Source organism: Trichosurus vulpecula, chromosome 5 (genome assembly GCF_011100635.1).
Source record: "Trichosurus vulpecula isolate mTriVul1 chromosome 5, mTriVul1.pri, whole genome shotgun sequence".
Taxonomy (NCBI): Eukaryota; Metazoa; Chordata; class Mammalia; order Diprotodontia; family Phalangeridae; genus Trichosurus; species Trichosurus vulpecula.
This window is the reverse complement of record NC_050577.1, coordinates 166,265,736-166,292,562: the sequence shown is the minus strand read 5'-3', so window position 1 is coordinate 166,292,562 and position 26,827 is coordinate 166,265,736. Positions and strand designations below refer to the sequence as shown.

At 34.9% G+C, this 26,827-nt stretch overlaps 1 protein-coding gene across 2 annotated transcripts in view; it reads left to right on the top strand.

Moving 5' to 3' along the window:
- The window catches only part of PRPF18 (pre-mRNA processing factor 18), a 64,297-nt gene extending 37,741 nt beyond the window's left edge, over positions 1 to 26,556 (top strand). For both annotated transcript variants that reach the window (XM_036761950.1, XM_036761949.1), the window contains 7 exons: positions 912 to 1,025; positions 2,923 to 3,069; positions 3,577 to 3,645; positions 6,817 to 6,957; positions 7,094 to 7,165; positions 10,042 to 10,197; positions 25,989 to 26,556. In XM_036761950.1, coding sequence (XP_036617845.1) covers positions 912 to 1,025; positions 2,923 to 3,069; positions 3,577 to 3,645; positions 6,817 to 6,957; positions 7,094 to 7,165; positions 10,042 to 10,197; positions 25,989 to 26,069 — 780 coding nt within the window. In that variant the 3' untranslated portion in view covers positions 26,070 to 26,556. The remainder of the gene's footprint in view (positions 1 to 911; positions 1,026 to 2,922; positions 3,070 to 3,576; positions 3,646 to 6,816; positions 6,958 to 7,093; positions 7,166 to 10,041; positions 10,198 to 25,988) is intronic.
- The last annotated feature ends 271 nt before the right edge of the window (positions 26,557 to 26,827 follow it).

Genomic DNA, 26,827 nt, shown 5'->3' with positions numbered 1-26,827 from the left:
TCTTCTTTAGCCAGTCATTGACTTGTTTTTCTTGCATCACTCCCATTTCTCTTCCCAATTTTTCTTTTACTTCTCTTACTTGATTTTTCAATTCCCTTTTGAGCTCTTTCATGGCCTGAGACCAATTCATATTTTTCCTGGAGGCTTTTGATGTAGTCTCTTTCACTTTGTTGACTTCTTCTGACTGTATATTTTCATCTTCTTTGTCACCAAATAAAGAGTCTATAGTCTGAGTCCTTTTACGTTGCTTGCTCGTTTTTCCCAGCCAACTACTTGACCCTTGAGCTTTTTGTCAGGGTATGACTGCTTTCAGAGTGGAGAGTGCTTTGTCCCAACTTCAGGGGACCTTGCACTGCTGTTTTCAGAGCTATTTCTATTCTGAGGTGGTATGATACTCTTCTCCTGACCTGTGCTCTAATCTATGAGTACGGGCACTCCTTTCTGCCCTGTAACCACCAGGAGGACTCCCTCTCCATAGCTACCACAAAGCTCTGCCACACGGGCACTCCTCCTCCCCCAAAAACTGCCAGCCAGGACCGGGACCCAGGGAAAAGCAAGAGAACTCTGCCTCTGCGCCAGCAAAGCAATCTCTGCACTCCCACTCTGATCAGCCACTTGACTCCCCCTACTGTGTGGGCTTGCGGTTGGAAGCAGCTGCTGCCGCCACTGCAGCCACCTCCTCCACCCCAAGGCTGCGGCGCCCTTCCCTCACCCCGATCCAACAGTTTTCCCACTGACCTGCTCAGTTGTCTTTGGCGTTTGTGGGCTGAGAAGTCTGGTAACTCTTCTTTTCTATTTAAAATAGGAAAAATGTAGTTTAGAGAAGTTTGCCTTAAAAATTTATCGCCTTGTCTTAAAAACTTAAATAATTTATTATTTAGGATTTTTTTTTCTTCTTTGCCTTTTTTTAGGTCATCAGACGATTGAGAGAAAGGGGAGAGCCAGTTAGATTGTTTGGAGAAACAGATTATGATGCATTTCAGCGTTTAAGAAAGATTGAGATTCTCACACCAGAGGTTAACAAGGTAAGTTGACAGATGAGAACCAAATAAATACTAGTTTTCCATGCGTAAATAATGATTTATGTGAACAGAGTACAGCAATGTGTGGAGTGTATAAAACTACACTTTCATATATACATTGAATGTACTGATTGTTGGGTCATTGCTGGTAAATTCAGTTTTGATCATGGCAGTGGCTCTTAGAATGGAATCATGTTATTTTCCTATCCCTAGCTCTGCTCCATAGACAGCTCTAGAGCACCACAATGAAGTTTTCTTTTTTGTCTCTGTCATGTTCTCAGGTGCATCTTATCTTTTGATAGCAGGACTGGGTGCCTGCTATTTACTTGGCACTATTCTACTTTTGTAAAAGGACAGTACAGTGGAATTGGATGCCTTCACGTAGTCTTTTCCATAACTTTCTGATTTTAGAGGATAAGTTTAGTGCATAGATAGGGTAATGTATATTTTCTACCAAGTAGAATTAAAAGAGACTTTAGAAGATAGCTTGTCCAACCTCTCAGCTCCCCTCTACAGCATCCTAATAGGTCATCATCCACCCTTTGCTTGAGTACTTTTAATGATGGGAAACTTATTAAAGCTAGATTAATTCCCTATTTTTATTTTTTGACTATTTTAAATATTAAAAAATTTTCCTTAAATTCAGCTAAAATTTCCTTTCCTCTTAGTCATTTATCCTAGTCCTATCTTAGCTACATAGAATAAATTTAATCTTTATTGCAAATAACAACCTTTTCAAGTGTTTGAAGAGAACTCTTATTTCTTGTAAGACCTCCCCAAATTGCAACACATACACAAACACACGCTCTTATCTCTTTTCCAGGCTAAATACCTCAGCCCTTTTAACCATTTCTTATATGACATACTTTACAGATTTATCATTATTCTGGTTATTTTCCTCTAGTTTGTCAGTGTACGTTTTAAAATGTCCTAGAACCAAACACAGTGGTGGGCTAACTAGTACAGAATATCATGAAACTGTTTACCTTATTATGAATGTCTTCTTTCCAGATTTATAGCAGTTCACTAAATATAGTAATACTCCTTTCCTAAGTTTATTCAATTAGATACAAATGCACCTACTGTACTATCATTTAGTTCAACATTTCTCCATATTTTCTCCACAAGAATATGCTAAAATCTACCAATATTTCATAGTTGGGTATTCAGAATAGAGCCCTGTGACATCCAAGAGGATGGTTCTGTGTGGTATATGGTGGACAAGCAAGGAATTTGTTTTGAAAGGAGAAAAGGGACTTGGGAAAATTGAGGAGAGGACAGCTTACATGCATTGTTGCCTTTTATCTCAGATGTAGTCCCTGGGTTGAGATAACATGCTCTGTTGGGTCAAAGTGAGGGCCTGAAAAACAACTGGTGTAAAAAACATGAGGTGTACCAAATTTAAAGGAGAAAATGTGTCAGGAGGCTCAGTTGGTAGAGACTCTGGGTCTCTGTTCCTTGGGAAATTTCTAGCACTAATCATGAAGATGATCTTGAAGATGAATGCTTAGATTTTAGCTCTCATGATACTTTTCTTTGTCCCATCATCAAATTGACATTAGCATAAACCTCTCCTACCATAAAGTATGCATTTGTATTGACCAGCTATTCCTTCAAGTCCAGATATGCTTAGAAGAGTTAACCTTGAGGACAGTAATGGTAACTGTTTTAACAAGTTTAATTCTTATTTGAATCACTTTCTTCAGTTTCGTTTATTTAAATTTTTGAATCCTGTCTAATATTCATTTTAAAAAAATACATACAGAATTTGTGCTTGCTACTGTGGTTTAGTTAACCTAAGCAAAACCACTTACTAAACTGATATAACTAATTAAAAACTAAAGGTGAAACTTTATCAGTGAAATTTAGGGTTAATAACTTTTCTTTTCACTATTCCTAGGGTTTGAGGAATGACTTGAAGGCAGCTTTGGATAAGATTGATCAGCAATACCTTAATGAAATTGTTGGTGGTCAAGAACCAGGAGAAGAGGACACACAGAATGATCTGAAAGTCCATGAAGAAAACACCACTATTGAAGAATTAGAGGTAATCTCTGTAAAAATCAATGAAATATAATTGTTCTGTAGCAATTATTTATTCACTATATGTGTCTTATTTTGAAACTTAGTGATTTTGATGTTCCAGAAGTGCAAAATTTAGAAGAGTTTCTTTAGTAATGTTTCTTTTAATAACTACTGTGGTACTGCGTAGGTCTAGGAGTTGTGCTGGTGTTGAAATGACTCTTTTCCTTAAGCATTTTTCTTATGAAATTATACGTAGCATCAAAATTTTAAATGGTATGTATCTAAAAGCCAGTTTTATGTGTATGTGTGTATTCTAAGCATATTTTGTTTTTAAAAATTTTTAGAAGAGTCTTTTCCACTTATTTTGAATTTTGTCAGATTTGAAAACTGAAACAATCTTGAATAGAGTTATGAATGTAAAGCAAACTTCATGTTTCTCTCATATTTTAGACTGCCTATATATAAACTCTGCATTTTGCCTTTTGCTTTCTTCTAAAAGTTAGGAACACTTTTTATTTTCTTCCTTTAGGCATTGGGAGAGTCCTTAGGAAAGGGGGATGATCATAAAGACATGGACATCATAACCAAATTTCTTAAGGTAATATCCTGTTGTGCTAACAGATTGGTAACACTTTGGTGGGCTGAGAACTCTCCTTAGGTTTTTAAGATTTGGGAGGAGTCATCTATAAAAATGATAGCTGACTTTTATGTAGTGACTTCAGGTTTACAAAGTGATTAATTATCTAGCTTTATTTTCAAGTCAACCTTGTTAGGTAGATACTATTATCATTTCCCTTTTACAGATGAAGAAACTCATGTTGAGAGAGGTTAAGTGACTTGTCCCCAGCACATATAGCTGTTGAATGTTACTATGTGCATGATGTAAAGAAGTACTTGGATAGAAAGCTTAATCAAAGAAAATACTCTCTGCTTTCATGAAATTATATTCAAAGATGGGTACATTAATATAGATACATACAAAACAAAATAGCAATGGTATGAGTAAGAAACCAAGGATGGAGAATGCTCTTTTTATCCAACAGTATACGTAGCTTTTTTTCTCCTAAGTTTCATAATATTTTCTTATTGTAGAGGGATTCTCTTTTTCTTGTAAAATTGGAAAGAATAGAGGAAAAAAAATTTTGGCTGAGAATTCAATTCAGTAAATATTTATTTTTTGGTTGTTCAGTCATTCAGTTGTGTACTGACACGTGGAGTCACAGGACCCCATGAACAAAGTCTGTGGAGTTTTCTTGGCAAAGGTAATGGAGTGGTTTGCCATTTCCTTCTCCAGTGTGTCCCCGTTTTACAGGAATTGAAGCAAATAGGGGTTACATGACTTGCCCAGCGTCAAACAGCTAGTAAGTATCTGAGGTCATTTTTGAACTCGGGTCTTCCTGGCTCCAGGCTCAGCGCTCCAACCACCGTACCACCCAGCTGCCCCTTAAACATTTATTAAGTAACTACTAGGTGCTAGGCTTGGAATCATGTGGAAGAAAGGTGATTATATGGAAGAAATGCTGAGGTAGGAGGAGGTAGGAGGATAGGTTAGTAAAGGGATGTATGTACACGCACAGGTGTGTATATATGTATGTATATGTGTAATATGTATTTGTATCTCTACAGAAACATACCTACTTTATCAGGAAATCTTCAGGGCTTGTGCTTATTTCTCTGTTACTGTCTTTGCTGATCCCTTTGAAGGGAACTATCCCATTAGCTAAATGTTTCCTGGTAGTCTCAGCTTGTCCCTTTGTTTTCTTACCAGTTTTATCTTTATACTTCCTAAGGAATTTGGATGCTATTATGTTTGAATCCTAAAAATACTTATTTTGTTAGGATTTAAATGAAATAGCTTAACATTAATTTAGATGCAACTGAAGACAGAGCACATGTATATATGTGTCAAAATTCAATATCTATTTCATTTGGTCTTTCTGCTCTAACCTAACCTAGAACTTACTCTTGGAGTTGGTAACATCTTTGGCAGTGTCACTACAAAGGTTTGGTCACTTCAGCTCTTGCTCTTGATGCACCCCTACATGGGCTTTTTCTATGTAGTTGGTGCTGACTTGCTGAGAGGGGTTAGTTGGAAATGTTGGGGAGGGTGATGGAGAAGAAAGGTTACAATTGTATGATCACCATTTTTTCTCTTTTGCCCTTTTGCTGTTTTTCTTCTACAATTGATATAGATTAATTTGTTCCACTAATCGTCTAATGCTCAAATGTCCATGGTGTCATAAGCACTAAATAATCATATATTAATTGAACATCAGTCATGATCATGATACTGTGGAAGACACTTTGTAAATCCATAACTTTGTGGTAGAAGTGTGGTAGATAGATATAATTGGTTTTATTAAGGAGCAAGGAAATATAATTTTAAGTTTATAAATTTGCTGAGTAGCATAAAATATATAAGGGGAAGAAAAGAATAGGGTATTTGCGAAGTACTGTATTTGATGATCCTCCAGTAAAATTCTTTGATATTTTATGGCATGCTAGTGGCAGTGGGCTTGTAAAGGCTATTTTAGAGGAGCTTGAGCTCTGGCAAGTTCTACCAGGCCATACAGGCTTGGAGTACTAATCTAAGAAATGATTGGAGGCTAATTGTTTGAGAACTAACTTGGTTAAATTTGGAGAGTCTTATCACCAGGTTGGTTTCATTTGATGAATTTTTTTGACCATCACACACCTTGAAGACCATCTTCTCCTAGCTAACAGTTATTTAGTACATTACCAACACTATCTCATTTGAGCCTCACTTGTAATACAAAACTCAAAGGATTATTTTTATTATTAGTCCTATCTCCTCATCCCTAGACAGTAGTCTTTTGGTTGGTCTCTCTGTCCCCTATCTCTCCCCATTGGACTCCATCTTCCACTCAACTTTCAAAGTGAACTTCCTGAAGTGTAGGTGTGGTCATGCCAGGCCCCACTTTCCTCAGTGCCCACCCATAATCCTATTTGACTTCTAAAGCCCTTCATTTAACCTAGTCCCTTCCTACCATTCCAGTCTTCTTATAAGTTACTCCCCTCTACTTTATGATCCAGTGACACTGGATTCCTTGGTCTTCCTTGGAATGAGATACTCCATCTCTCAGCACATTTTTCCTGGCTGCCCCCCATGCCTGGAATTCCTTCTCACCACCACCTCCTACCTCACTTTCCCTGGCTTCCTTCAGGTCTTAGCTAAAATCTCACCACCTTCAAGAAGCCTTTCTTGTTCCTCTTCAGAGCTAATACATTCCCTCCAAGTTTACCTCTAGTTTGTCCTATATACAGCTTGCTTGTACATAGCTATTTGCATGTTGTTTCTTCTATTAGATTGTGAGCTCCTTGAAGTCAGGAGCAGTGTTTGATGTGTTGTTGGCACTTAGCGTAATGCATGGTAAATAGTAAACACTTAATTACTGCTTGTTGATTGACTGACCTCTGATGTTGCATCTTGCCCATGGTCACATTGCTAGTGTCAGAGACATGAGCCCAGCCTTGTAGCATGTTGTTGGCTCTCTCAGACTGCTTCTCTGAAGGCATAGGGGAGTTGCAGTCTTCATCAGTGGAGAGAATACCCACCCTGATGACAACACAATTCATCACAGCATACTTCATCATGGTGGTGGTGTAATTAGTTTTGAGTGGGTACTAAAATATTAATAAAATATACTTAATAAAAATTAATGCTCTTAATTTCTTGCACCTTGTATATGTTTCATGTTTTTGACCAGTAGGTGGCAATGTGGTATAAATCTACCCATTTTCTTTACAGTTTCTCCTTGGAGTTTGGGCTAAAGAACTCAATGCCAGAGAAGATTATGTAAAACGCAGTGTGCAGGGCAAACTGAACAGTGCCACTCAAAAGCAGACGGAATCATATTTGAGACCACTTTTCAGAAAACTGCGGAAAAGGGTAAGAGACATCTATTAATAGTGCTTCTGTTGGCTGATGTTTAGTAGAACTTGGATTTTCTCTTTTCAGAATAAATGTTCTTACTTAGGACACTGAATGGATTCCCAAATTAATTACCTCATTTTTTTCTTTCCAGACTCTTCCTGCTGACATTAAAGAATCAATAACAGACATTATTAAATTCATGTTGCAGAGAGAATATGTGAAGGTATGAAAGATAGATGCCACATGCTGGGGATTGAAATTGTGATTAGCAGCATGTGTAGATTAGGTCCTTTGCAGCATTCATATCTTTTAGGATTGGGTGAATCTTTATGAGATACTGGCATAGATATGAAAATCAGCTGGTCACACTTAAAAGTCAGCTCTCCCACTTTGCTGCTTATAATGATCTTTTGGCCTAGCTGTCCCTGCTAGCCATTGCCCAGAATTGGGAGTATCACCTCCCACTTGTGTGCACGTGCATAAGATATCCTGCATGCTGAGCATGCCACACTCCTTCAGGACTCGGCTCGGATGCCAGAGGTACATCTCAACTGTTAAGGACATTTTTCTGCTTAAATTGTTCCTTGTACTCTTTTTGGATGTGTGCATGTCCCACACCTTCACCCTTAGAAAAAGAGAAGATTTTCGAGGGCAGAGGCTGTTCTGTTTTTGCCCAGAATCCAGTGCAGTGCCTTTCATGTAGTAGGTGCTTAATAAGTGTTTGTTGAATTGGATTGGTATCTAATATAAAGATGGGGGGACATTGATAATGCTTGATATGAACTAAGACTTTGAGATCTTAGCTGTGGTGCTCTTTGAAAAAAAACTGAGCAGCTTTTCTGGGGATCTTTGAGTCTGTGAACTGTATACAGACATATGGTAAACAAACAGGTTACGTTTTGAAATTTTGTTCTTAAGTCAGTAATTTGAAATTGGGAACATTTTTCACATAGCAACAATGCTATAAATGTTAGTTATTTCCAGGCCACTCCACAAATGCCTACTTAATGTTGAATTACCAGTTTAATTGTACTACATTACTTAATCATTATCTAGAGCATTGTTTCTATGTGAAATAATTTTCAAATTCCATCTGAGGATTCCATAACCACAATTTCCCACACTTTAGACCCATAGACTAGAGCACTTTTTTTTTAAAATTCAGTAAGCATATATTAAATACTCTGTATAACAGTATCTCTTGCCCCCTACCCACTGACCTGCCTTCCTCCAAGACTGCAACAAATTTGGGGCTCAAGAGAGGACTTTGATATTCTAGGGAGCATCCTGGGATAGGAAATATAGATCTGTTGATTCACGTGAACATAGATGAAGACCTATGATTATCTACTGAGTAATATAAACAATGCATGCCTTTTCTAAGGTATATTATTTTTAATTACTTAATGGAAAATGTGTGGCCTTTCATCTTGCAGCCTTTCTCCCAATATTAAATACCCAGAATCTGGCATCTGATTATTTGGTTAACTTTGTATTTACTTCATAAAAACAAAGTGAACTTAATTTGAACATTTAAACTAGTTTGTTTTGTAGTCTGCTGAAACATAAGTATTGAAATTTCCATCATTTGACCTCCATTGTTGAAATTATACATGTGAGTACCCATGATAAAATGCTGAGTTATTTAAGAAAACATCCATGTCCTTTTTTAAACCTCATAAAACCTGTTTGCCTAGAGCAAGTTTAACTGTTTTTATTCTGGCAAAATCATTTCCTATATAATGAGCTCTGAGTTTTTACTCTGTAGCAACTGGTTTGTATATATTTGGCAAATTAAAAAAAATTTCTTTTTTGTTGTGAACTTAACAATCACTAAGAAACAAGCTTGTATAAAAACGTTTACTGTTTATAGTTTTTATATATATGTGTGTGTATATATATTGTATGTATATTTATATATATTGTATGTATATTTATATATTTAACATGAACACATAGTGTGTGTCTATGTAGTACCCATATTAAATTTAGCAATGTAGTAATTGCTTTATTTGTCAATCTTTTCTTCTGCACTTTTTTGTTTTCTTCTCTGCATTTTAAATCTACCAGATTTTGAGCCTTTAAAAATTTTGAATTGGACCTGTGACTTCAACGATATAGGGAATTGCTCATGAAGAACCTCCCTCTGGCAATGTGAATTGGCCGTTGCTTTGCAACTGAGTGGCCAAGTGACTTTCCAAGGGTCATTTTGACCCAGGTCTTCTTGACTCTAAGCCTGGCTCTCTGTCTTTCATGCCACACTGCCTCTCACATGTAATTATTAAGACTCTTTCGAGGTTTAGTCAGATAAGCTTTTCTAAAACTGGCAAGGTCAGATGTTTAAAATTTGCTTCTCTGCTTTCTGGTTTGTGTTTTTTCGTCCACAGACAGCTAGAACTATTTTAGAAAAGCCTATCTACCTCCAAGCACCCTCTCACCCCCCCCCCCCCCCAAAAGGGGGGAAAATTGTCATGATTATTCTCTTCAATTTAGATAGATTTGGGTATAGGTTTTTGGAGTGTAGGGCTTTTGAGGGACCATAATGAAGCTAATTCAATATTTAGAAATTTTGCTTGTGGGCCTCTATCCTTACCTACCTGTTAGGAACTTCATCCTATGCATAGAACTCCCATGGCTTTCATTGGGAATTCCATGCAGGGAACAGCTACATCTTCAGGTTGGATTAGGAAATGCTAATTAGATGGTATCTCCCTGTATAACCACCTGTAGAGGAGATAGTTCTTGAAGAGACCTAAATTAGAATATCTAGCAGTGCATTAAATTGTCTCTTTCATTCCAAATATGAAAAGGACATTAAACTCCATAGTAAAAACAATGCAAAGAAGTATTCATCTTGTGTACATAAACACAGGTCCAATTTCCATTTTTACCATTGATTGTAGCCTTGAGCAAGTTCTGTAATCTAAACCAAAATTAAGGCATAAATAATGTAACAATATTTTATATGTTTATACACACAGAGAATGGCATAAAACATTTAGATAATTGTATCTAAAGTGTTATTAAATTATTGGAAAATTAATACTGACAGACAATGTTTTGCCTTTCTTTTCTCATTAAAAACTCAACTCTTTATAGGCCAATGATGCTTATCTTCAGATGGCCATCGGAAATGCTCCTTGGCCTATTGGAGTCACTATGGTTGGTATCCATGCCAGAACTGGTCGAGAAAAGATTTTTTCCAAACATGTTGCACACGTTCTAAATGATGAGACGCAAAGAAAATATATTCAGGTAAGCAGTTTGTGAGCAAGAAGTTGCAAAAGCTTCGCTTTAATATTGAGGTATTCTAAATCAAATTTTGTAGGGAAAATATTTAGATAGCAAGTGGCAAGTTGTGACCCTTGTACTTAACATATTCCAGGTAAATTAATGGCAAACAGGAATTATGAACTCATTTTCCTTCAGCTGTTTAGAATTTCACACGCTGTATTTTAGTTACATTAACATTGAAGTTATTTCAGTTAGTTTTTTTTTTAGGTGTGCTGTCCACTAAGTTTGAGTTATTGAACCAAAATACATATTGTGCTGTCTCCCTGTTTAGAATGTGAGCTCCTTGAAAGCAAGGACTTTGTCCCTTTTCTATTTGTATCCCCAGTGTTTGGTGTAGTGCTTTGCAAATAGTAAGCACTTAATAAATTATTTTTCATTCACACACACACACACACACACACGTATACATACATATTAATGAGTAAAACCAAATAGGGGGAAGACCAGACTAAATTACTGAAGAATCTAAATTGAATAGTATTTGAAAGAAAGATTATATTTTCAAATTATTGTAATTTAAAATAGGCCTAAAATAGTGCATAATAGAGATCCTGATAGTAAGCAGTATATAGTCATATGTTCTTTATTTTTAAATTTATTTTTTTAAATTAATATTAAAATGTGCTAGCATTTATATAGCACTTTAAGGTTTGCAAAAGCACTTTGTAAATATGACTTGTTATTTTCACAACAATCTTGGGAAGTAGATGCTGCTATTATCATCCCCGTTTTACAGATTAGGAAACACAAGCATTCAGAAATTTGGTCACTGGCCTTAGGGTCAACAACTAATAAGTGTCTGAAGCCAGATTGAAATTCAGGTTTTCCTGACTCCTGGTCCAGTGCTCTATCCACTCTTGGCTGCAGAATGTAGAAAAAATTCTAGTTTCTTTTGCACTACTCCCTTCATTGGAATAAAAGAAAAACTAACCCCTTTTAACAAAAATGTGTAATTAAGCAAAACAAATTCTAACATTCTCCACATCCAAATAAGACCTATCTCATTCTTTTCCCAGTGTCCAAGAATTCTTGGGAGGTCGATAAGCGTGCCCATATCTGTTTAATTGCAACAGGAAAGCTCTAAAGTTGATTTTAGAGTGTAGGATTTAGAAAAGACTTTTAGGGACCACCTAAGTCTTAACAGATGGAGAAACTGAGGCTCAGAGCAGCAATGAACTGAAATTTGGCCGAGGTCATACAATAATTATAGAGCTGAATTGAGTCCGGCTCCTTTGACTTTAAACCCAGAGTGATTGTCATGATTACAAAGCTGTTTACAAATGATTTGTCCCCTTAAAAGTGAGCACATTCCTGTATGATCTTATTTGTGCTTTTAATATGCTCAACAAAACTTTCTCAATGAAAAAGTAAATTACAACTTCTTTTCAAATTCCAAGTTAGGTTTGAATTAATGATGCTTTACTGTACATTATTGCTAATAACTAAATGTAGGTTAGGTGATGCCTAAAATGAGATATTGACTTTACGAATCATTCCTCTGTTTAGAATTCACTTTAAATGCTGAATGTTCATTTGCTTACCATATTTTGTGCCTTGATCATCTCTGTATTTCAAAGTACTGATATCATAGAACTTAAGAAATTTAAATATATATATGGAAGTAAAGGCATGTATTTAGAGTGGAGAGTAGTAACTTTGTTGACCACAGAAAATTCTACTTAGAAGTATAATTGCTCACCTTTGATAATAGAAATGTAAATAAAATAACTTTCACATTTAAATGCCTACTTAAATATTTGATGATTTATTATATTTAATAAAAGTATAAATAATGTCCAAATATTATTATACAATAATATTCTGTAATAATATAAATGTTCACTTATTTTGGTATATTACCAATGTCTTCTAGAAGCTGCATGGTGTGTCCTTCCCTTCTATTTTTGAAAAATCTCTTATTTTATGTAATTTTTTTCCCCCTTTTCCAGTCTCTTCCTTCTATATGTTTTCCCAGGGATGTTGCTCATGCCTTAGTGTTACTCAGAGTGAGATAAATTGCTGATTTCAGATAGAATTTTGTAAAATGTCTCATTAAGTTTAATGTAATTTAAATGCTAAAGCTTCTGGCTGAATGTTGTCCTTTTAACTTGGACACAGAGGGTCAAACTAGGAGCAGTGGGTAGAAGTCGCAGATGCAACTTTTAGCTTGATGTTTAAGGAAACTTTCTAACAATCAGAGCTCTCCAAATGTGGAATGGACAGCCCCTTATGGGAAAGGATTCCTTCTTCACTGGTAGTCTTTAAGTAAAGGATAGAGGACTACATGTTGACTTTATTTTAGACTGGATTCTTGCTTAGATATGAATTGAAGTTAGATGACGACCTCTGAGCTCCTTTCTAAATTTAGGATACTGTGGTTTTCTTATCTTTTCAAGCATCATGTTAGTGTTTTTATAATATTTTGTTTAATTGTAAATCTGTACCCTAATAACAGTTGATTAATTTTATCAGTCCATTCATTTAAATGGTTTATTATTACCTTCAAACATCCATAGAACATGTTATATATTCCTGAAAGTTATTACATTGAAATAAATTAATTTCCATATATAAAATGCCTATAACTTATTAGTTACAATATCCTTAAAGACTAATTTAAATGCTTAATACAGAATTAATGTACTAGTTCTGCTCTACATTAGAAAATAACCATGAATGCCATATAGTTGAAGGATTAGCATGTGCTTAAATGAGAATGAAAACCTTTTAGTTTATGACATATAGTGTAAAATATCTAATAGGCCTATTGGGCCTCATTAGAAAAGTCTTTTCAGCTCTCGGTCATATTCAGGCCTCTATTGAATTTAACTGCAAAAGGTGTTCTAACTCTTCCTTTCTTTTTTTTTTTTTTTTTTTGGTCTTTATGTATATTTTTTGTTCTTTTTTTCTTTATTTCTTTTATTTTAGACAATATTAAACCTTAAATACATAATAAGAAAAGAAAAAGAAACAGACTTAAATATTAAACTTAAATGTAAAATAAGAAAAAATGTCATATACATAGCACATCGGAGAAGATTCAGAATATATAGCAATAACTTTCTATTTCGTTCTAAGCCTATGTATTAAATACAGCGAAACTCTTCCTTTTTTCAAAAAATTAAATTCACTTTAAAGACTTATTTTACAACCATTTAGAGCAAATGAATAAGGTTTAGATAGCTATTAACTATTCATAAACCCAGGACTAGCTTTATAATGTTTCCAGTTAGAATTTTATAGTTTCAGCTAAAATTTTGCAGTGGTAGTTCAGGGACTTCGTTCATTTTGCCAAACAAAACAGTTTCCTTTATTTTTCAGAATTCTATTAAAAAATACTTTACATACATAGTCAACTTTTGTGTTTCAGAGACTGACCATAAATTAGGTTTGTGTTTTTCAGTCATTCGGGCTTTTCCTTTTTTTTTTTTTCATCTTTGCCATTGACCCACATTTGAGGTGTTACCCTGTGCATTAGACCTCAGAGGTAAGCAGGAGAAAAGATAAATGTTGTAATTGACTTCAAATCTTGTTACTATGTGAATACTTAAAATATTGTGAAGTCAATTTCAACATCTCTTCTATTTTCTTGCTTAGCTCTTGGGGTCCTGGGAGGCATTCTGGGATAGTAGAAAGAATACTGAAATTGTGGAGGGAGGAATTGGGTTCAAATCCTGGCTCTGCTACATACTGTTTGTATGATATTGGGCAAGTCATTTTATCATCTGTAAGATGATGATATTGGACTAGATGATCCCTAATATTCCTTCTAGCCTTAAGTCTTTGATCTAGTGATCCTGACAAGTAAGTGAACTTAGCAACTACGATAAAAGCTTGTACTAAATGAAAAATAAAAAACAACTTTGAAATTGATAGCTAAAATAAATATTTTAGATTATCTAAGAATTTATTGATAATTTCGCATTAGATTAGATAGTTGGAAGTTCACCTTACCAATTCATTTTTTGCACTATACCAAGATAGCAACAAATCATATGTAAAGTATTCAGTATAATTCTTTAATATGTGTAACAAAAGACAAAATAGTCAACAAGTCTTTTAGCAAGTTAAGATTTCTGTGACCTTAAGTCTTTGCATTCCAAAATAAAGAAGTCATTCCAACATTTTGTGACAGGTGTTTCCTCTCCATATTTCAGGTTTTGGCATATTCTCTCTGGATTATGCCACTACCTCTTTTAGTCACACTTAGAGAAAAGTTCGCTTTGGGATACTGTAACATGAGTAACTATAGCACAAAACTTTTTCTGAGTCACCTAAGTGGTGGCAGGTGTAGAGGAATCAGACCACTCTATCACATTGCAAAACCTTAGTGAGTTAAATCTGTAGTCATTTGGGCAAAAACATTCCTCACCTTAGCTAAGTAGGTGAGTTCTGGTGCTCATATTGAATGTTCTTATGCTGCTTCACTCAGGGAAGTGATTAACTTATCATTTTAATTTTTTTCTCAATTACATGTAAAAAATTTTTTTTAACATTCTTTTCTTTTTTTTTTTTTAAATGCTGAGTTCCAAATTCTCCCTTTCCTGCACTGCCCTTCTTCTCAAGAAGGCAAGCAATTCGATAGAGATTTCACATTCGAGGTCATGCAAAATATTTCCATATTAGCCTTGTTGCAAAAGAAAACACAGATCAAAAAAACCCAAGAATAATAGTTTTAAAAAGAAGTTATGTTTCAGTTTGCATTGAGACTGAAGTTTTTTTCTCTGGAGGAGGTTAGCATTTTTCATCATAAGTCCTTCGAAATTGTCTTTGATCCTTGTATTTCTGAGAATAGCTAAGTCATTCACAGGTGTTACTGTGCACCGTGTTCTGGTCTGCTCACTTCACTTTGCATCAGTTCATGTAAGTCTTTTCAGTGTTTCAGAAAGCGTCCTGCTCATCATTTCGTATAGCACAATAGTATTTTATCACAATCAGATATTATAACTTGTTCAGCCATTCACCAATTGATGGGCTTCCCCTCAATTTCTAATTCTTTGCCACCATGAAAAGAGCTGCTATCAGTAATTTTTGTAGGTTCTTTTCCTTTTATCTCTTTAGGATACAGACCCAGCAGTAGTATTGCTGGGCCGAAGGGTGCACACAGTTTTATAGCACTTTTGGGCATAGTCCCAAATTGCTTTCCAGAATGATTGAATCAGTTCACAGTTCCACCGGTAGTACAGTAGTGTCCCTATTTTTCCGCATACCCTACAGCTTTTGTTATTTTCCTTTTATGTTAACTAGTCTCCTGGGTGTAAGATGGTACTTGAGAGTTTCTTTAATTTGCATTTCTCTATCGAGTAGTAATTTAGAACATTTTTTCATGTCTTTAGGTAGCTTTGATTTCTTCTTCTGAAAACTGCCTCTTCATATCCTTTGACCATTTATCAATTAGGGAATGACTCGTATTCCTATAAATTTGACTTAGTCTTTATATGTTTGAAAAATGAGGCCTTTATCAGAGAAATTTGCTATAAAATTTTGTTCCCCAGTCACCTGCTTTCCTTCTAATCTTGGCTGCATTGGTTTTGTTTGTTCAAAACCTTTTTAATTTCATGTAATCAAAATTATCAGTTTTACATCCCATAGTGTTCCTCTGTCTCTTGTTTGGTCATAAATTTTTATCTTATCCATAGACCTGACAGGTAAAATATTCCATAGCCCTCTAATAGGCTTATGATACCACCCTTTATGTCTAAATCAGGTAACTATTTTGACTTTATCTTGGTATGTATTGTGAAATCTTGGTCTATATCTAGTTTCAGCCAAACTGCTTTCTATTTTTCCCAGCAATTTTTGTCAAATGTTGAATTCTTGTCCCCAATTTTGTATATCTGATCTTTTCAACTCATCCGTCCCTTTATTTCTTAGCCAGTACCAGATTTTTTATTTAATGATTACTATTTTGTAATACAGTTGAGATTTGGTACTGGTAGGTCATTATCCTTCACATTTCTTTTTCAATGATTCTCTTGATATTCTTGAATTTTTGTTCTTCCAGATGTATTTTGTTATTATTTGATTGGTATGGCAATGAGTAAATTTAGATAGAATTGTCATTTTTATTATATTGACTTGGCCTACCCATGAGGAATTAATATTTTTCCAGTTGTTTAGATCTGTGTGAAAAATTGTGTGAAAACTGTTCTGTAATTGTGTTCATATGCTTCTTGCATTTGTCTTGGCAGGTAGATTCCCAAGTATTTTATGTTGTCTTCAGTTATTTTAAATGGAATTTTTCTATCTCTTCCTTCTGGGTTTTGTCGATACTATATAGAAATGGTGATGATTTATATGGGTTTATTTTAGTCCTGCAACTTTGCTGAAATGTTTAATTATCTCAACTAGTTTTTTAGTTGATTATGTGAGTATACTATCATATATGTCTGCAAAGAGTGATAGTTTTGTTTCCTCCTCGCCTATTCTAATTTCTTCAATTTCTTTTTCTTCTCTTATTGCTCTAGCTAGCATTTCTAGTACAATATTAAATGATAATGGACATCCCTGCTTCACACTTCATCTTACTGGGAAGGCTTCTCATTTATCTCAATTATAGATAATATTTGCTGTTGTTTTATATAGATGCTACTTATCATTTTTAAAATGGCTTTCTTTATTCCTGTGATTTTTAGTGTTTTTAATAGGAATCAGTATTATATTTTGTCAGAAGCTTTTTCTACATCTATTGATATAGTCATTTGATTTTTGTTGTTTTTGTTATTGATATCCCCTGCATTCCTGGCATAAATTCCCATTGGTCATAGTGCATGGTCTTTGTGATATATGACTGTAATCTATCCTTGCTAGTATTTAAGATTTTTGTATAAATATTCATTAAGGAAATTCTCCTATAATTTCTTTGTTTTTGTTATTCTTGGTTTAGCTATCAGTTCCATGTTTGTGTCATAAAAAGAAATTTGTAGAATACCTTCTTTGCCTGTTTTTCCAAATAGTTTATATAGTATTGAGATTAATTGTTCCTTAAGTGTTTGGTAGAATTCATTTGTAAATTTAGATCGTTCTGGGGATTTTTTTCTTATGGAGCTCATTAATGTCTTGTTCAATTTCTTTTTCTATGATAGAGTTAAGTATTTGATTCCCTTATCAGTCTGGGTAATTTATATTTTTGTAAATATTTGTCCATTTTACTTAGGTTATCCAATTTACTGAACTCCTAATAATAAATTTCCTTTCTGTTGGTGGCGAATTCACCCCTTTTGTTTTTTATGCTGGTAATTTGGTTTTCTTCTTCTTTAAAAATCAAATTAACCAGTGGATTATCTATATATTGGTTTTTGCATAAAACCAACTCTTAGTTTTATTTATTAGTTCAGTGGGTTTTTTTTTAACTATCAATTTTACTGACCTTTCCCCTTTTTCTCTTCAGGATTTCCATTTTGGTGTTTAATTGGGGATTTTTAATTTATTATTTTTCTAGTTTTTCTGCTTTGGCTGCATCGCACAAATTTTGGAACCTCGTTTCATTGTTGTCATTGTCTTTAATGAAATTATTGCTTGTTTCTGTGATTTGTTCTTTGACCCATTCTTTAGAATTAAATTATTTAGTTTCCAGTTAGTTTTAATCTGTTTCCACAACCATTTATTGAATGTAGTTCTGAAAAGGGTGCATTTAATATTTCTGCTTTTCTACATTTGTTTGTGAGGTTTTTATGCCTGAATACATTTTCAGTTTTTGTGAAAGGACCATATACAACTGAGAAAAAGGGTATATTCCTTTCAGATCCCATTCAGTTTTCTCCAGAGGTCTGTTGTATCTAACTTTTTGATTATTTCCTTAACTTCTTTCTTGTTTATTTTAATGTTAAGGTTTATGTAGTTCTGAGAGGGGAAACTTTGGCCCCCCCCCCCAGAATAATTTTACTGTCTGTTTCCTCTTGTAACTCATTTATCTTTTTCCTTAAGAATTTGGATGCTGTGCCATTTGGTGCACATATATTTAGTATTGATATTACTTCATTGTCTATATTACCTTTTGGCTTACCTGTTTATCTCTTTTAATTAGGTCTGTTTTGTTTTTGTGTGGTCTGAAATCTTGATTGTTATCCCTGCTTTTTTTTTTTAACCTCAGCTGAAACATAATAGATTCTGCTCCAGTCCCTTATTTTTAGTCTGTGTTTGTCTCTGTTTCAAGTATTGTTCTTGTAAACAACATATTGTTGGATTCTGATTTTTAATCCATTCTGCTATCTGCTTCCCTTTTATGAGGAGTTCATCTCATTCGCATTCATTGCTATGATTACTGTGTATTACCCTCCATCCTATTTTTTCTCTGCTTATCCTTCTCCCTCTCTTTGTTTTTATCCTCTCTCTCCTCAAAACTCTATTTTGCTTCTGACCACTCTTAATCCACCCTCCTTTCTACCAGCCTCTGCCCTTTCTCTTATTCCATTAGCATCCTACTTCTCTGTAGGGTAAGATAGATTTCTATACCTAACTGGGTGTGTATGGTATTCTCACGTTGAGTCCATTCCAAAGAGAGTAAGGTTTAAGCATTGTCTGCCACACCCCAACCCCCCATCTTACCCTCCACTGTAAAAGCTCTTCCTTTTGCATCCCTTTTATGTGAGATAATTTCCCCCATTTTTCTTCTCCCTTCCGTCTTCTCCCAGTGTATCTCTATCTTTTCCCTTAATTTTATTTTTTTTGAAATCATCCCATCATAATCAACTCACACTTGTGCCCTCTATGTATCTTCTTTCTAACTGACCTAATAATGATAATGTTCTTAGGAATTACAAATACCATCTTTCCATATAGGGATATAAACCACTGAATCTTATTAAATCCCTGATGATTTCCCATTCATTTTACCTTTTTATCCTCCTCTTGAGTCTTGTGTTTGAATGTTAGATTTTCTGTTCACTTCTAGTTTTTTTTTTAATAAGGAATAAACTTGAAAGTACTCTATTTGATTAAATATTCATTTTTCCTCCTGAACGTTTCAGTTTTGCTGAGTATGTTATTCTTCATTGTAATCCTAGCTCTTTTGCCTTCTGGAATATCATATTCCAAGCCCTCTGCTCTGTTAATGTGGAAGCTACTAGATCTTGTTTGATCCTGAATGTGGCTCCATAATATTTGAATTGTTTCTTTCTGTCTGCTTGCAATATTTTCTCCTTTTTCTGGGGCCTCGAGAATTTGGCTATAATATTCTTGGGACTTTTTATTTTGGAATCTCTTTCAGAAAGTTATCAATGGGTTCTTTCAATTTTTATTTTGCTTTCTGGTTCTAGAATATCAGGGCAGTTTTCCTTGATAATATCTTGAAATATGAGGTCTAGGGTTTTGTTGTTTTTTTTTTAAATCATGGTTCTTAGTTCAGTAATTCTTAAATGATCTCTCTTGGATCTATTTTCCAGGTCACTTGTTTTTCCAATGAGATATTTCACATTTTATTCTGTTTTTTCATTCTTTTGATCTTCTTTCTTGATTCCTCATGGAGTCATTAGCTTCCATTTGCTCAGTTCTAATTTTTAAGGAGGTTTTTTTTTTTCTTCCTTCAGTCATCTTTTGTATTCTTTTTTCCATTTGGCTAATTCTGCTTTTTAAAGAGCCCTTCTCTTCAGTAGATTTTTGTGCCTCTTTTCCATTTGGCCAATTCTGTTTTTTAAGGTTATTTTCTGCAATATTTTTTGGTGCCTCTTTTACTGAGCTGTTGACTCTCTTTTCATAGTTTTCTTGCTTCACTCTCACTTCTTTTTTCCAGTTTTTCCTGTATGTCTCTTACTTGATTTTTAAAAATCCCTTTTGAGCTCTTTCAGGAGTCCTTTGTCTAGTGCCTGTTCACATTTTTCTTTGAGAATATGCTTGTAGCTTTTTTTTTTTTTGTACAAGTTTTCTGAGTTTGTGTCTTGATTTTCCCTGTCACCGTAGTAACTCTTTATGGTCAAATTAATTTTTTGTTGTTTGCTTAGTCCATCCAAAAATCTTTCTTGATTTTTAGCTTTTAAAGTTGGGCTCTATTCTTAGGATGAAAGGGGCACTGTCCCAAGCTTCAGGTTTTTTGTGTTGCTCTTTTCTGGAGGTCTGTAGATTTTCATTGCTTTCAAGGTAGTATGGTCTCGGGAGAGGTGTGGTCACTGTTTTCCTGGTCTGTGCTCTGGTCTTTCCCCTGGAAGTGACCTTGTTTCCCTATAGCCACAAGTGCTAGCACTCTTTTCTCCCTGGAACTGTGACCAGGGCCATTGCTCCCTTGTAATCGACCACAAGCACTCTTATCTGCCCTGAAAATGTGACCAGGGCCTCTGTTCCCCTGTGGCCACAAGTGCTAGTGCTTCTGTTTATCCTAGGACTGCCATCTGGAACTGTGTATGGGTAATACAACAGGGTCCTGAACTTAGCACCAGCAGAGAGTCCCCTGTAGTCTCTTACAGACCAGTTGTCCAACTGCCTTCCCATCTGTGGACCGAGAGCTCTTAAAACTGTTGCTGATGCACTCTAGACCAACCACTACTCTGATGAGACAGACCTTTCTTGCTAACCTGTTTCACTTGGCCTTTTGTTGGTTTTGCTGCTCCAGAATTGTTTGAGGCATTATTATAAAGATAAAGTTGTTTGGAGGGAAATTTGGGGGAATTCAGGTGACTTCTTGCTCTTATTCCACCATCTTGCATGATTAATTTTGGAAATAAAAATATATTCACCTGTAAAAAAGAGTAACAAAAACAAAAAACTTAACACATCATCTTGTTTCATTCTAGAAACTGTGGGAACAGTTTTAGTCTGTCCCAAGCTATCAGTTTTCATCTTATGGAATAAAATTTTCCAGTATGCTTTCCATATGTGCAGTGTTTTTTAAGCATTTAATTTTTGTAGTGGGACCTTTTCACTCGCAGCTGTGTGGAAATACCTGCATCTGCTGGCTCCCCAGGAGATTTTTATATTCATAGCAGTTGCATGAATGGTTATTTTGTCAATTAAATGCTAGTATGGCTTTTACTCAGAAGAATTTGATTTTAGCGATATACTCTGCTGAAAGACTTCCTGAAGCTAATACTTGGAGCATCCATGGCTCTTCCATAACACCTACCACAGTGCCTGGCACGTAGTACTTGCTTAATAAATGTTTGTTGATTGATTGATTGTGCAGATGGTGTTAGGCTAATTAATGTTGGGGTTAAGAATGAATATTTGAGCTTTGTGTCAGAAGATTCTTTAAAATGTTGCAAGTATGTTGTAAGCTTATTCATTTTTGTATCTCAGAGAGTATCCTGAATTGTTGTGCTGAATTACTTATATATGAATGTCACATTGTAGATTAATTTCCTTAAAGTTAAAAGTATGGAGGGAGAATCAGTAGTTTCATCTAAGTCTTTCAATCTAGTTCTTAAGAGACATCATAGACAAGTAGAAAGATCACTGAATTTGGAATCAGCAAACCTGGGTTTGAGCCTAATATCAACATCAGCTATATCACTATGGGCAAGTCATTTGACAGTTTTTCAGTCTGTAAGATAATACCTCACAGGGTTGTTGCACGGTGTAAACTGTATTGTGACTTACCGGTGCTATTATTGTTATTATTATTATTGAGATTGTTTTGAATGCGTATTAGAATCTGGTGATGTATGTGATTCAACTAAAGACTTCTTCATATTATTAAGCTATACTGCTAAAAAAAAGATATACTGCTAAGTGATTTTTAGTTTTCACCTTTATTTTGGGATTCCTAGTGATAAGAAATAGTTTATTATTAATTTAAAAAGCTGTCAGTGCGATTGATAAGCAGTTGTCTTAGAAAATCTTGAAAAATCTTGGGGAAGAAGAAAGGTGTTGCAGGATCAGAGAGAGGCAAACATGGAGCCTATTTTTATAAAAGGGGAGAAGAGAGATTCTTGAAACTGTAGTCCTGTGAATCTGACTGAGTGCTGGAATAGTTTGTGAGCATTTTGAAAAGGAAGCAAATTATCACTAAAAGCCAGAATGGTTTCAAATAAGAACAAGTTATACCTATTCCTCTTTTCCTTCTTGACAGGGTAACTATGCTGGTAGCTCACAGGACTTCCATAGCCATAAGTGTACCTGGAATTCAGCAAGGTACTTGATAGAGCCTTTTATAATATTCTTATGGATTCTATTAAAGGTGTGGACTAGATGATAGTATGGTTAGGTCTATTTTTTCATGATTGAATGGCTGGACAGAGAGTAGTGATGAAAAGATTAGTATCAACCTAGAACAGGGGTTATTAACCTGGAGTCTACGTGCCACCTGAGAGTCTGTGCATAGATTTCAGTAGGTCTTTGAATTTGGATAGGAAAAAAATTATGTCTTTATTTTTGTTAACCACAAGTTTTCCTTTGTAATTCTATATATTTTATGCACTTAAACACATTATTCTGAGGAGTCCTTGAGCTTCACCAGACTGCTGAACGAGCAATGACATAAAAAAGGTTAAGAACTTCTGATGCAGAAGGATGTTTCCAGTGGACTCTAGACAGGACTCTGTCCTTCCCGCTATTCTTTTCACTTTTTTTTTTTAAATAAATGATGTGGACAAAGGCATAAACAGTATGTTAGTTAAACTGGCAGGTGACATGAAGCTTGGAGGGAGGGATAAGCTAAAATGTTGAAAGACGGCAGGTATTTAAAAATGTCACCATACTAGAAGTTTGTACTTGAATAAAAATAAATGTAAAGACCTACTTTTATTTTTTTAAGAAATAAGTTGTCCAAATACAAGATGGGGCAGTATGGGTAGATGACAATTTGTATGAAAGACACATATAGGGGTATTAGTGGATTGCAAGCTCAGTGTGAGTCAGTAACTTGACACGGCAGGGTCCCACCCCCAAAGATCAGTATTATCTTAGGCCTTAATTGAAGATAGGATCCAGAATTAAGGAGGTGATAGTGTTGAGGTACTTTCCCATGGTCAAACCATATTTGGAGTATTTTATTCATTTATGAGAGTATATACTTTGGGAAGATTATTGCCAAATTGAAATATATCAAGAGAAGAGTGATCAGGATGGTGAAAGGGCTAGGCCCCATGTGATATGAAGGAACTGGAAATTAGAAAGACTACAGACACGAATTAGGAGCTCTCTAGAAATCTCACTACTTTGGGTCCTATGGAAGAGGGTGATTAGGTTCATTTGAGTTGATCCCAGAGGATAGAAATGGGAGTAGTAGGTAGAAATTGCAAGAAGACAGATTTTAGATTAATGTAAGGATAAATTTCCTAAATAAAAGAGCTAACTCAAAATAGCATTGTATTAGGATGTAATGAATTCCCTAGAGTACTTTAGGCAGATAGGCAGAATGAGCACTTATAAGCAGTGTGTCAGAGGATTTGGTATAGTTTGGACTGTATTCTGAAAGCTCTTCCAATTCCTAGATTCCAGGAAAATATACTTCCCTTAAGCTACGTTCTCTAGTGTTAGTTTGATAAAAGAAAGGTAGGCAGCCTAATCTAGTGGTTGTGGCCTGGTTTCAGTAAAAGCTTCTTCTTTTACAATTCCAAAAAAAAAAGTCGGAATTGAGTTAATAGAGGTATTTTGCAGAACACATTTAGGGTTACTTTTCAGGGCATAGAGAGTTTGGTGAAAGATGAACCCTAACTTTCCATTAACCAGTATAATATATAACCTGTTTTACTTACTACCATTCATGGAGATGAGTAAAATCTTATTTGGTGTGTTTGTAGATTGTAAGGTTATCATAGTTAACTGAAAGTAGTGCCATTCTTTTGGTAATGTTTCTAACAAGCAAAAAAATTATTTGAGAAAGATGGTGATTTAGAAGTTTAATGCTGTTTAACATTTCAGAATGATGGCACCAGTTTTTGCTGCTTTGTATTTATTATAAGTCCTAATTACTTAGCTTCTTGTGAAAAACATGTAGGGAAATGTCTGCTAATAAACTCATGCCTCATTGTTTTACTGAGTAAGAAATGCTCTCAAATCATGTGGCCATCAAGTCCTGAGTAGATTGGTCCAATTTAAGACATTGTTTGGTTAACTAGTTTGTTGTGTGCTTTGATTATGAGCCCTTGAAGATCTATATTGCGTACTGTATAACCATATTGAAAATGGTATAGTAATATTTTGCTGTAGCTATTTATGCCATAAATTGTCAAAGTTTTACAATTTCTGGAGAATTAGGATAATTTCAGGCTAAATGTGAGCATATATTTTTAAATCATTGCCCATTTAGTTAAAATCCTCCTCACCACATGGAATAAGCCCTTAGAAATCCACTGTTAAAATGGAATGAAAATTACATTCAGCAGAATTATATCAATTTAGTTTTCATTTGCTCATAATAATTCTTGTCATGTTTTGCTGCTGACTAAAGCTATTTATTTTTTCATCAGGAGTGTTCTCTTTCTTAGCCCCATGTCTCTCTTCTTACCTATTCCTTCAGGGGATTTAAGATGCCAAATTAATGATATCACATTCATTTCCATGGCTACAGATCACATTTTGCAAACATGGGATTAGTGTTTCACTTCAGGACAAGCTGGGCTATGAGAAGGGAATGCTATTTATTTTAAAGCAAGTACCTGAGCAGCAAAAGGGAGAAGAGAAAATGGGAGCAAAACATACTGTTTCATGTCTAAATAGCCTTTCTTTCCAGTCGTTTTCTTTGGGAAAAATCTATCTTTAAAGATCAATCGAAAGATAATTAACACAAAACCTCCAAATGTGATGTTTCGAAATTGGTTTAGAAATCACAAGGTAACAATTAGAAAATTTTGTTTGTCAGATTTTCTGAACATGCTAGATTCTTACTGGAGTTTAATGAATGGAGCAGTACCAAAGGCCTTATATTTTTAACTATTTACTTGTGGTTAGGGGAAAATGTAAATTCCCTTGGGTAGATTTGTGTGTCTATGTTTTTTCAACAGGCTTAAGAGTTTGAATAATAAGCTGGTTTTGATGATTAGAATAAAATGCCTGATCCTTTGTGATGATGTTTTTGGTACCTTTTAACTCAGTGGACTATGGATGATGAATGCATACATTTTTAGAAAATCTTTTATTTACCCCCCTCATATTCAGTTAGTTTGTATTCAGTAAGTACCTACTCTGCATGGCAGCTAGATGGTGCAGTGGATAGAATGCTAGGTCTGGAGTCAGGAAGATTCATCTTCATGAGTTCAAATCTGGCCTTAGACACTTACTAGTTATGTGACTGGAAAGTCGCTTAACCCTGTTTGCCTCTGTTTCCTTACCTGTAAAATGAGCTAGAGTAGGAAATGGCAAATCACTCCAATATCTTCCCACAAAAACCCTAAATGGGGTCATTATGTACCATCTACAGAGTTCTCAGATGTTAACCGGCAGATATTCTGTTTTGTTTATAATCATAGCCATGAAGCCCATTTAGGTTTCAGTAACGTGAAATCAAGAACACTTGAAGTATATGGATCTATATGGATACTATCAATGCAGATTACAAACCTGGCAGAAAAAATTCATTCTTACATGTTAAGTCTTTGTAAATGGAGCTAGGCTTTGTTGTCCTTGGACAGCACACGAAAATCAGTCCATTGCCGGGTGCTTGTTTGAAGCCTTTCCAGCTTGGGTAGGACTCCAGGGTTTTTGTTTTGTTAATGTAGCCTTTGAGAGCCCAGTCACCATCACACTGTGAGGCGTCTCAGTAGAACTTGAAGAGAGGGCTTAAATTGTACATTTTACTTCAGAGCCGCATATTATCACTATTATATGATAAGTATGTAAATTTTTTTAAAGTTTTTTTTTTTTTTACCATTTTCTTTTCTTAGGGTTTGAAAAGATTAATGACCATTTGTCAGAAGCACTTCTCAACAGATCCATCAAAATGTGTGGAGTACAATGCACTATGACAGCTCTTCTCTGTGGAGCTATAGAACAATAAGAAACTTAAGACCTGTGGCCTTTTGGGGAACTGCTACCAGGAATGAAGGAGAGAGAAAGAATCAAGTTTTGGGAGCAGCCGTTTTCTACCAAGTCCATTTCTTTGTTTATTTAGAGAACTCTGGTTTTTGCCTTAAGTATGACAGCAGACTCTTGATTGTTGAATCATGTTTCGATTTTTAACAGTCTCAAAGTCAAGCACCAAGGCTTATTTCCTGATACGTTATGTACATAGACAGCAGTCATCAAGGGATTCCTGTTGGACATTTTCCTATCAGATGTGGAAGTTGTTGGTAAATGATTAGAAGGAAACATTTGAGGTTGACTTATAATTATTTCTGTAAAATACTATAATATTCATGTTATAATTATATTGGTTTTATAGAGAAAAGCTTTTCTTCTTCAACAACTACCCAAAAAATACAGCATCTCTTGGTTACATTTGAGTTTCTTAAATGTGTCTGATTTTTTTTTTCTGGCTTCCATTAGACATTTGACTATTAATTTTGTGACTCATTTGTTTTTCTTTGATTTCTGATCTTGTTTTCCAGATTTTTCTTGGGCTAATATCTTAGAGAAGCTGAAATGATCAGGAAATGGATGTTTTAAAAGTTAAGGCATATCTTACTATGCAAATTTGTGAAGAAATTATGTAATCTCTACATATGAGATTATGAATTAACAGGTTCCCTGTGGGAAATGGAATATCACAGCCAAAAGAGCGATA